General features: G+C 44.0%; 1 protein-coding gene across 7 annotated transcripts in view; it reads left to right on the top strand.

The window, feature by feature from the left end:
- The window catches only part of ATL3 (atlastin GTPase 3), a 56,055-nt gene that overhangs the window by 25,862 nt on the left and 17,687 nt on the right, over positions 1-12,506 (top strand). For all 7 annotated transcript variants that reach the window (XM_056526985.1, XM_056526986.1, XM_056526990.1 and 4 more), the window contains 5 exons: positions 2,514-2,657; positions 3,007-3,111; positions 4,741-4,791; positions 7,801-7,857; positions 9,210-9,302. In XM_056526985.1, the coding sequence (XP_056382960.1) occupies positions 2,514-2,657; positions 3,007-3,111; positions 4,741-4,791; positions 7,801-7,857; positions 9,210-9,302 (450 nt within the window). The remainder of the gene's footprint in view (positions 1-2,513; positions 2,658-3,006; positions 3,112-4,740; positions 4,792-7,800; positions 7,858-9,209; positions 9,303-12,506) is intronic.

The following is a 12,506-nucleotide window of genomic DNA, read 5'->3' as shown; positions in this document are numbered from 1 at the left end:
CTACATTAGTGCTTGTCCTACTATTCCCATCATGGAACAGGGTCTGTTCCATATTGAGGACAGTAGTACAGGGGCTGAGGAATTGTTTGCACCTGGTCTCACTTTTGAGACCTGATCCGATCAGAAATTATGAAGCAAGGGAGCGGGCGGCATGCTCCTCCCCAGCGATGTATAGTGTACTTTTACTTAAATTTTTAAATTCCCCGCTGGGAGCCCTGAATGGCCTGTACTGAGGAGCCATTCAGGGCTCCCGGCAGGGTTTTCAAATAGAAGCGCTGTGGTGGGGAAAGATATATAGAATCACTGAGGGGGAATGGTATATGTCTGCCCCCCCCCCCGCAGCGCTTCTGTATATCTTGCCTCCTGCTGCGCTATATGTCTTGCCCCCGCAGTGCATTTATATAGGTATTGTCCACACAGTGTAATCATATGCCCCCCGCAGTGCATGTGTGTATATATTTCGCCCCTGCAGCGCTATCATAAGCCCCCGGCAGCGCTATGAATGAAAAGTATTTTATTAGCAGCGTATGGTTCCGGGAAGCCGGCTGGCCTGATGCGCTGCTGAAAGAATACTTGTCTTTCATAGTGCTGCGGCGGTTTATGTACATAGAAGTGCTGTGGGGGCCAGACATATAGCGTTATCTGGCCCCCACAGTGCTTCTATGTCTGGCCCCCACAGCGCTTCTATAATCATATGCCCCCCACAGCGCATGTGTATATATATTCCCCCCCACCCCCGAACCCGCTGCTGATAGAATACTTTTCATTCATAGCGCTGCAGAGGCATATGATTATAGAAGTGCTGTGAATATATGTCTGGCCCCCACAGCGCTTCTATATACAGATACCGCCGCAGCGCTATGAATAACAAATATTCTATCAGCAGCGCATTGGGCCGACCGGCTTCCCGGCCAAATGCGCTGCTGTTAGAATACCTTTCATTCATAGCGCTGCTAGGGGCTTATGTTAGCACTGCGGGGGGGGGGGGGGGGATATATATACACATGCGCTGCGGGGGGGTATATGATTGCACTGCGGGGGACAATACCTAAATAAATGCGCTGCGAGGAGCAAGACTTGCATAGCGCAGCAGGGGGAAAGATATAAAGAAGCACTGCGGGGGGGAGGGGGGGGGCAGACATATACCCTCAGCCCCTGTACTAATACCCCAAACATGGAACAGAATCTGTCTCATGATGGGGGTAGGATTCACTCAGTTTTGAGTAATTTCCCGACAGCTCAGAGCTGTCGGATTTTGGTGAAGCAGGTGCAGACTGATTTTAGCCAGGCAGGTTGTGGTAAACGGACCAGAGAAAGAGTCTCTGTAAGGCTCAGCACTAGGACGTTTCATAGTCCAGTGAATGTAAAACAAATACAGAGACATCAGCACCACCTAGTGGGCAATGAGCAAACTGTCACCACAACCAGTCTGATAATTTTAACCCTCACTATTTTGTTGTCCTGATACTATGTTAACTATAAGATTTACAATAAGTTATATTTTAGGGGGGTCTTTAGTTTAGGGTACCATTCCCCGGAGGGGCTGCCCCCTCTAATAAGGGGATTAGTTCTTTATAGTTATTAACCCAAGGACCATTTTTCTTTGATTTGGTGAAGCAGAATTCACACGTTTTCCTGTGAGTTTTTCATCATACTCAGTGTTTTTTTTTCTTTCTTTTTTGTCGGAAACATGCCCCTTTTTCAGCTAACCATGCCCATTTTGATGGTATTTTGTGTCAGGAAATTGTGTCGCACAAAGTGTTGCATGGGCTATGCGACACAAATTTAGTCGCACAACCCAAGAAAAAGAGTTGGGTTGACATTATTAAATCGGGGCCCCTGTGCGCTGCAAACTTTTTACATGTTTTTGGAAAAGTTTTAACAAATGAAGCTAACGCTTCAAAGGGAAACTGTCATCAGCATCAATGGCATTAACCTGTTTTTTCAGGTGTGTAGTGCAGGTGACACTTATTATAATGATACTTTCCAACCCCCAAACCGTGGTCCTGTTCGTCTTTTATGCTTCTTAGTCTTGCGACAGGCTTGGTGCACGGGCAAAAATTCCTTTCCGACTCCATTATGATGATCAGATCAACATACTATTCCCATAAATCCAGTATTCATAACTTGTAATATAATATTTTTCCAGAATAAACATCCAGGCCCCCCTTATACTTGTTTGAGTCGACATCACAACATCATGTGGCGGAGTGTTTCATAGTCTCTCTGCTCTTACAGTAAAGAATCTCTGTCTGTGTTGATGGTGAAACCTTCTTTCCTCTAGATGTAGCAGACGCTCCCTTGTCATGGTTACTGGCCTAGGTATAAAAAGATCAGTTTGAGAGCAAAAGGTTGGGGAACATTACATTATCTAAAATAAATCATGTCTTGTTAATATACAAATTTCAATGCTACTTGCCATAATATTCTGCATAACTTGGGACATTCCTCCATTTCTCTTGTGGGGACCACAAACAAACCCTTTATAGTCTCTGATTTTATGTGCTCTGCAGAAAGATGCTGGTTCAAAGACCTGGCTGGGGGAGGAGGATGAGCCTCTTACTGGATTTTCTTGGAAAGGGGGTTCTGAACCTGACACAACTGGTATCCAAATCTGGAGTGAGGTGTTCACCATGAAGAAACCGGATGGTAAGGAGGTGAGATATAGTCATTCAATTGTCTATTACATTTTAATATAAATATATTTCTCATGCATCAAAAGACATTTATCACACACCATTAGGATATGCCATAAATATGTGCGGGTCCCATCCATAGGACCTCCACTTATAGGGAGAATGTGTAGTCCCCTAAATCCTATAGTTTATCACAAAGGCAAAGAGAAGCAGAGGAGAGCCAGCTAAAACATGGAGGTAGTTTTTTTCATTATTGTTGTTCACGGGATGTACAGAAACAGCAGAGCCTCCTGATTCAGTATTCTTAGATCTGTCATTGGAACACCCTTTTAGGATAACTCTTAAGTAATTTTGTTCCCTTGCTTATCAGGTTGCCGTGGTCCTGATGGACACACAAGGTGCATTTGACAGTCAGTCTACAGTAAAGGACTGTGCTACCATTTTTGCTCTGAGTACCATGACAAGTTCCATCCAGGTCAGTGAATCTTAAAGTGCACTGTTGTTTTCATTTTGCATTTGGTTTACCTATAATACGGGATATTCCTGTATCATCTGTTCCTTTTAATCAAATGTTCCTCTTATCGTCACTTAAAGGGGTTCTCCGTTGCCCGGTGTTTGGAACAAACTGTTCCGAACGCTTGAGTCCGGAGCTCGCGACTTCATAGCTCCACCCCCTCATGATGTCACGCCCCGCCCCCTCGATGCAAGTCTATGGGAGGGGGCATGACGGCTGTCACGCCCCCTCCCATAGACATGCATTGAGGGGGGTGGGGCGTGACATCATGATGGGGCGGCCCATGATGTCACGAGCTGCCGGCTCCAGCGTTCGGAACAGTTTGTTCCAAATGCTAAGCAGCAGAGTACCCCTTTAAGCTTGCCTTACATATTAGAGACATTGTCAGCCAAACCATCTGCTGTAATGTGTATGAGGGGTATGAGGGCCTACTATTTCTGTCCTGATGGCCGATGTTACAATAGCTGATACTAAAGTTTAAACTTTTGTAGCCTTATCCATTCTTTCTGGAGCCTTCTGTATCATTGTGTAGTAAAAATATACCTTCCTATTTTACTTTTGTCACATTCTTCTCCAATTGTAAATATCTATGTTTCCCGGGGTTCCTTTTTACTTCTGAAGCCTAAAAACCAGGCCAGAGCTCCATACATTTTAGGGCCTGTTCAGACTATTTTTGTTGCTTCAGTCAGAAACCGAAGCCACAGCACTGTACCAGATCTTATGGCAAACACTGGTAGCGCCCTACAGACCCCATTGACTTATGCTGACCTGAGGGTAGACCATCCATTCTGTAAGGCCAAATAACCCCTTAAACACACAGGCCCAGATTTACTATTGCAAAAGTGCCAGAATTGTGGCGTAATTTGTGCCAAAAACGAGATGAGTTTGCCCTACATTCATAATGTGTTTATATACTATGTTGAGAGGGGGCATGGTCTATATGAAACTTTGCCACATGATTCTGGTTTAAAGTGCACCTACTTAAAGGGGTACTCCCTTGGAAAAGCTTTTTTTTTTTTTTTTTAATCAACGGATACCAGAAAGTTTAACAGATTTGTAAATTACTTCTATTGAAAAATCTTAATCCTTCCAATACTTATCAGCTTCTATATGCCCCACATGAAGTTCTTTTCTTTTTGAATTTCCTTTCTGTCTGACCACAGTGCTCTCTGCTGACACCTCTGTCCATTTTAGGAACTGTCCAGAGCAGATTAAGTTTTCTATGGGGATTTGCTCCTGCTCTGGACATTTCCTAAAATGGACAGAGGTGTCAGCAGAGAGCACTGTGGTCAGGCAGAAAGGAAATTCAAAAAGAAAAGAACTTCTTCCTATGGAAGGGGTAAGATTTTTTTAGTACAAGTAATTTACAAATCTGTTTAACTTTCTGGCACCAGCTTGATTAAAAAAAAAAATTTTTTTTCAAGTGGAGTACCCCTTTAAGGTTGGTATAAACTGAAACCAGACATTCTATAGATTTACCAACTTGCATGAGACACTTTGAAAAATCTGGCACATTTAAAATCCATCCTGTGTGTATGTTTGATGTTATGTACCATCATCTACTTCCCCTAACATCTCCTTACCATATAGATTTACAACTTATCCCAGAACATACAAGAGGATGATCTCCAACAACTTCAGGTAGGGGAAAGAAATTCAGCTCTTGTGGCTTTACATGCATTTGTTATGTCTTTTTCAGCCTGTTATTGGACCTAGTGTGTGTGTGTGTGTATGTATGTATGTATATATATATATATATATATAATATATATATATATATACACACACTACCTAAGTACCCGGCGTTGCCCGGTTTTCCTTCCTAATCCTTGTTGTGGAGGAAAATCAACAGAGGAAGCTTTTGACTTCATATCCCGTCCTCCTATCTCGTCCTCCTATCTCGTCCTCCTACTGCCGTCCTCCTACTCCCGACCTCCTATCCTGACCTGTAATATGTGTACCAGGTATTGAAATATCTCCAGCCGTACGGAAGTTATGTGGGAACATACATTTCCCATTGATTTGGGGCCCTTACAAATGGGGGTAGTTAAGGGTTAAATTAACTATCCTATATTTTAAGTGGACCTATAAGTAACATGTGACCAAGTATTATCGAAATATCTTCAGCCGTTTGGAAGTTATGTGGTAACATATATTTCCCATAGACTTGTATGGGATTTTAAACATAAACCCCGCCCCTGGCAAATGGGGGTGAGTAAGGGTTAAATCACCTATCCTATGTTTGTTGTTGACATATAAGTAACATATGTGCCAAGTTTCATGTTAATATCTTTAGCCGTTTGGACGTGATGCTGGAACATACACACATACATACACACACATACATACATACATACATACACATTGAGGGAGATTTATCAAAATCTGTCCAGATGAAATGTTGCCTAGTTGCCCATAGCAACCAATCAGCTTGCTTCTTTCATTTCTCAAAAGGCCTCTGCAAAATGAAAGAAGCGATCTGATTGGTTGTAATGGACAACTCAGCAACTTTTCCTCTGGACAGGTTTTGATAAATCTCCCCCATTGAGTTATATGTATGTGTGTATATATATATATATATATATATATATATATATATATATATATATATATATATAAATAATATAGATACACACACACACACACACGTTGAGTTTTATATATATAGATACACACAGAGTAACTTCTAAAGGTATCAGAAAGTTTGGATGTATTCTGTAACAAATTGCAGGCAACACATCGATGGGGTTTAACCCCGTAAGGACCAAGAGTTTTTCAGTTTTTGCACTTTTGTTTTTTCCTCCAGGGATAGTTTTTTAAATTATGCTGAGAAGCAATACGATCATTGTACAAGTCATGGATATGTAGCCATGTTCTGTTTCCTTTTTTGTGAGTTTATTAAATGTATTGCTCATTTTTTCTGTGGCCTCTTGTGTTCCATTCAGAGTTAGGTCTGTTGGAGAAGCTCGTACTGACGTGTTTATCAGCCCTTCTCACCTCTCCTGAAGGAACTGCTTCACATCACGTTTTCATGTTATTTTCCAGTATAAATTGGCACTATGCCAGTGTAAGGGAAAAAAGTGTTGTGATTTATGACCATACAAAAGTTCACCTATGATCTGGTCTCAATGTAGATTAAAAGAAAGCGGAGAGAGGAGACACAAGGATACTGACTCAATTACATTGAGAACAGGACACTGCAGGAGGCTGTAGAAGATGTATATATATATGTATGTGTGTGTGCAGGGGCAGACACAGACAGCAGAGGGCCCCTGTGCAAAGAATGTGCCTTGGCCCTTCCCCCCCCCCCCCCCCCCCACCCCATACGTCAATTGTTCAGGACCCCCCCCCCCCCTTATATGTCACTCGTACTGGTGGGCCCCAATAAATCAAACTTAACTCTCCTGCTCCACTGCTCTCCATGTCTGCCGGGGTGCCCCTAAGTGAGCGCCTGCGCTGCACAGTCACATGACCTTACTCAGCCTGCACTGCACACTCACGTGACCTGACTGCGTACAGCATCAGGTCATAGTGCACGCTGTACGCAGTGCGTCTGGAGGAGATCTGGATGGAGGCGGAGGCCGGAGGGGTATTAGTAAGCTCTCACTAGTATGAAAGGGCCAGGGACGGCCCAAAACATTGTGCTGCCTGGTTTCCCCCCCCCCCCCCAAAAAAAAAGTACTATGCCATAAAATTCCACTGCAACACACACATTAATCTGCAATAGATAGGCAGCAGTCTCCCCACATTAGGTAGCATAGTTTCCCCACATTAGGTAGCATAGTTTCCCCACATTGGGTAGTATAGCCCCCTCAACCCCAACACACACACACACACAATAGACACAGACACACACACACACACACACACCTAGACACAGACACACACACACACACACCTAGACACACTTACATCTGCCTACGGGGACTTCCTGGCGGAGGTGCGCACTACAAGTGAAGTGGCGATGATGTCACTCACCTCGCACCTCCACCTGGATGTAAATAGCAGTTGCTTACTAGCAGTTTAGTGGCAGGGCAAGACTGGTTGCCCCATCATATGTGAATTTCCTCTGGCATTTAGCGCTGCTTGCCCGAAGCAGGGCTAAATGCCAGAAGAAATTACCTGCCCAGCGCCCGTAACTGCATGTCCTGGGCGTTGGATGATACAAATTCCACATGCCTACACCGGGTCCCATGGTAGGCCCAGCCCAGCGGCAGGCCATCACACACGCTGGGCCCCTGTGCAGCTCCACCAGCTGCACAGGCGATATTTCCGCCTCCGTGTGTGTGTGTATATACTGGTGTGTGTGTGTGTGTGTGTGTGTATATATATATATATATATATATATATATATATAAAATTACTGACAACCAATCACAGCTCACTTTTGATCTGGTAAAAGTAAAGATGAGCTGTGATTGGTTGCTATCGCTCAGAGACCTAAAAAATCAGACCCATTTTTGTCTCAGACAGATTAATACAACCTGATGTGTTTCTTTTGAGCAGTTATGTTGCATTGGGTGCAGATGCTGCTTCGCTGATGTGTGTGACTAAAAAGAGAGTTCAATGTAGCACAAGTGCATAAGTTACACTATATTAGTAATGACTGAACTGTGGTGATAATTTAATAGTCCAATTTCTTTTTTCCAGCTCTTTACTGAATATGGACGATTGGCAATGGATGAGATATTCCTGAAGCCATTTCAAGTAAGTCACTATGTAGTACTTACCATAACAAATATCCGATGCCCTGCATTGATGGTCTGTGGTGAAATGTATTTGGCTTTGAAGCCTCCTTCGCATTACTAGCTCTACATCGACAACTTGCAAGAGGCCCTGTTCAACAAACAGTGTTTCTTTACGTAATGGTTTTTTCACTGTAACCTAGGAAGCCGCTTATCTGCAAAGTATCCAGAACTGGAGAGGAGAATGCTGTATGTGACATTTGTATAAAAAAAAATAGCAGAAATAAATCTGACATCAAGTTCAATTAGTGCAATAATTGTGGTCACCTTGTTTTACATCTCCGTACTCCTGAATGAAACTGGTTCCTTGGTTGTATATAACTTATTCTGCCATTTCAACCCAGCATTAGGGTTTGTTCTTACATACGTATTGTGGAAAATTTGCAGCAGATTTGCTGCAGACCCATTGTAGTCAATGGGTAGCAAGATAACCCCGAGCCTGACCAATCAAAACATTTGTCTCTACAACATGACCAAAGTTTTTTTTAAGTGACAGTGCCCATTTAATCAGTATTTCTATGTATCCCAAATGGTGCCAATGAAAACAACTAGTTCTGCATAAAGGTAATACGTACAATAACTTTATTGGCAGTAAAATAAACTTATGGCTCTTGGAAGGTGTTGGTAAGAAAATTGCTAACCTAGGAGCCACCCCTGTCCTAGATTATGGTGTTCCAACCAGGGACAAACATCCCTTTTTTTTCCTCCTTATTAAAGGGGTACTCCACTTTTTTTTCTTTTATTTTAAATCAACTGGTGCCAGAAAGTTTTGTAAATTACTTCTAATAAAAAATCTTTATGTTTCCAGTATTTCTCAGCTGCTGTATGCTCAACAGGAAGTTCTTTTCTTTTTGAATTTATTTTCTGTCTGACCACAGTGCTCTCTGCTGACACCTCTGTCCGTTTTAGGAACTGTCCAGAGCAGGATAGGTTTGCTATGGGGATTTGCTCCTACTCTGGACAGCTCCTAAAATAGACAAAGGTGTCAGTAGAGAGCACTGTGGTCAGAAAGAAAGGAAATTCAAAAGGAAAAGAACTTCCTGTGGATCATACAGCAACTGATAAGTACTGGAAGGATTAAGATTTTTAAATAGAAGCAATTTACAAATCTGTTTAACTTTCTGACACCCGTTGATTAAAAAAAAATGTCTTCCAGCGGAGTACCCCTATAATGCCTTGTTGTTGTACCTTCTTTATTAAAATTAGAAATCTTGATTAAAAAAATGCCTTGTTGTATATGTTAAGATATTGTGTGATATACAAAGATCTTGTGTAATAACTGACTATGAGATTTCTATTTAATTCCTCTTTTAGACCTTGATGTTTTTGGTTCGTGATTGGAGCTTTCCCTATGAATATCCATATGGAGCTGAAGGAGGTGAGAAGTTTCTAGAAAAGCGATTGCGGGTAAGTGCAACCTGTGTATTTATAGGATTGATTTTCCTTTTTTTGTTGCCAGGTTCTGTCCAGTAGTGCGTGCTTAAAATAAATATGTTAGCCCCTCCTTGAAGGTCCCATAAGTCACATTTATTCGAAGGGAGACCTACAGCTTCTAAGCAGCACATTTAGAATAGAATGTGATTGAGGATTCTTGTTATTTAGACTACTGAGGGTTTTATTCTCTGACTGATATGCCATATATACTAAATACAATGGTACCATGGTTAATAATGACATTTTATTCTATAGAACAGTGGTCTTCAACCTGCGGACCTCCAGATGTTTCAGAACTACAACTCCCAGCATGCCCGGACAGCCGATGGCTGTCCGGGCATGCTGGGAGTTGTAGTTTTGCAACATCTGGAGGTCTGCAGGTTGAAGAACACTGCTATAGAATGTATTGTCAGCTGTGTGGCATAATATGTATAGCTGGCTTTTAAAAAGTACCCCCTTGAGTCTCTAAGATTTAAAGGGTTATTCCGGGAATTTTTTTTATTTGACTATGCTACAGGAGCTGTAAAGTTAATGTAGTTCATAATATAGTGTCTGTACCTGTGTGTGACGGTTTTCTCACAATTCTTCTGTGATTTTCACCCCACTATTTAGTTTTTACCAGCATACAAAATGACTGCTGTCTCGGATTTTTCCCAGGTTGCAATGCGGCCGAGACCTGACTCACTAGTCAGCTGATGACAGGGAGCCTGTCTGCTTCAATGGGTGGAGGGATCAATCTGCAACTAATGCAACAGCTGTAGGCACCCTGATTGAAAACCACAGGTCTTTTGAATGGATGCAGCTCATTTATGTTTCAATGGGTGGGGTGGCTGATGAGTGGGAAGGAAGAAAATAGAATTGTGGGATTTGTACTCAAAAAAAAGAACAGTCAAACAGGAAATACAAGTTCACAAAAAGCTAGCTACAGTGTTATGGTAATCTCATGACAAGCGCAGATCCTTCCTAAGCATGTCCATTACTGTCTGCCAGGTACGTACTAAAATCACCTTATGGTGGATAACCCCTTTAACCCCCCCTCCCCCTTTTGCAATAAAGTTTCTGTCCATCTGACTGTTTAGTGAAATATCAAACACATAGTATATATCTCAGGAACAGGGGAGCATTCCAAAAAACACTGTTGGTATCAGGGCATTGAGGCTATGAAGTAATCTAAAGGAAACATGTGTTTTCTCTATCGGCTCCATTGGGGGACACAGACCATGGGTGTATGCTGCTGTCTCTAGGAGGTATGACACTATGGCAACCAGAAAAGTCGGCTCCTCCCAGCAGGATATACCCGCCTCCAGGCCCTGAGGTAATCCGTCTTAGCTTAGTGTCTTAAGGAGGGGACATGGTCTGGAGTTCTCTCCAGACCAAGCCTTATGTTTTCTTTTTTTCCTAGTTAGGGAATGTGTTAGTTTTTTATTCTGTTTTCTTTCCTGTTTTCAGGTGGGGACTCAGGGACTCTGGCTCACTGTTTCCCCATTGCGATTGAGGGGGCACAGACATTACGAATATGCGCTGTTCACCCCCTCTCGCCAACGGTCAGCGCCTGGGGTTGTACCTCATGGGTCCGGGTCCCCCTATTTCCTGCTTGCCTCGCTCGCACATAGTAGCCTGGCATGATGCAGGTGACAAAGCTGGCTGAAGACTTCATGAGGTAAGTTCTTCAGACTGAAGGTGAGTATTTTTCTCCCTTTTCTTGCAGGTTCTAGGATTCTGCATCCTCTGGAGGCCCCCTACTTCAGCCCACTCCTCTTTATTATTATTTCCCTGACATGTGGGGAACCCTTTCAGGAGGGAGGTAATGGGGTTTTTTACTCAGTGGGGGACTGCATAAAAATCAGTGGTGTAGGAATGAGTTTAAGAGGGATGTTGTAGCCCCAGCGCCTTTTCACAGACGCCGTCACTGCTCGGGCATTTACTGCCGACTCCTGCGCTCTCAGTGAGCGCGGCCCCTATCTCTGGTCATATCGCGCCGGAACTCAGCCCTGCTCTCCTGTCGGCAGCTGCGGGCTGCCGGCGGTGTTTTTTACTTTGTGTGACAAAGACGCCATTAAAGCTCGGCCATTTTCTTATCTTTGGCCGCGGGCTTTGGTCGGGTTTTAGCCCCGCCCACTCACGGCCACGGGAATCTCTATTCTATTATGCGGCCAGTCTTTTTCTCTGCTATCAGCGCTATGCGCGCGCAGAGGATGTTTTTTAAAGGCCAATGAGAAGCTTGGTCAGACCAGCCGGGGCCCAGGTCCGGCCCCTAAGCGTTCTGTCTCCCTCCCTCACTCTCTCTCTCCTCAGCTGTTCATCGCTCTCACAGCTCCTTCTTCACTGGGGACACACTTATACACAGTGGTTTCCCAAATAGCACAGAGCGGAAGGAGAGGAGCGAATGAATGTGGTAACAATACAATAACCTGTCCTGTTTAAAAAAAAAAAAAAAGACAAGGTTGTTTCTGGTTGTGCAGTTCCTTTTGGATATGGCTGAGCCCGGAATTGTCTTTCCTTCTAGGCAAATAGCAAGGGCCATGGTCTCCTATTATTCTTACAGGGGCTGCAATTCTACCATGCCATGGTTCTGCGGAATTCACTTCTTCCGCCAGCACCACTGCTCCCCCTACTATCCCCTCCCCGGCTTGGCTACAGCCTTGGAGTGGTCCTCTACGCTGGCCCTCCGGAGGGTCCCGCTCACATTCTCCCTATTCTACCGCTCTTGCAGGCGTAATGAGGGAGTGTTCTCTTACTCATCCCCTGGATCTTCTGGTAGGCACGGTCACTCCCCTCATAGGGCTAGCCGCTACTCCAACTTGTCCAAGGCGTCTCTCCTCCGGAGGACGCCTCCGTGGTTGCCGCTCTTGCTCTCTAGACCTCGTACCAGGTCAGGCGACCTCTTCAACTGGCGTTTTTCTTCCGATGGGATAGGTCTCCATTGTCTCTCGACCGCAAGATTGATCCCTTTTATGGTGACTTCGTTTCCTCCTTTTTTTTCAGGGGCGCTCCTTCCTGTCCCGTTCCTGCCAGTCTGTCGGGCTGGGGAGGTATTTTCAGGGACCGGCCGGTCTGGGCCTTGGTGCCCCTGGGGCCCTTTTCCCCATCAACATGTTGGGGCTTAGGGCAATTCTTTCCTTGCTTGTTGCTTGGGAAATTCCCTTCTGGGCGGAACTCAGGTTTCCGGCCATCTCT

The sequence above is a fragment of the Hyla sarda genome, chromosome 6 (genome assembly GCF_029499605.1).
Source record: "Hyla sarda isolate aHylSar1 chromosome 6, aHylSar1.hap1, whole genome shotgun sequence".
NCBI classification, from domain to species: domain Eukaryota; kingdom Metazoa; phylum Chordata; class Amphibia; order Anura; family Hylidae; genus Hyla; species Hyla sarda.
This window is presented reverse-complemented; position numbering and strand designations above follow the sequence as displayed.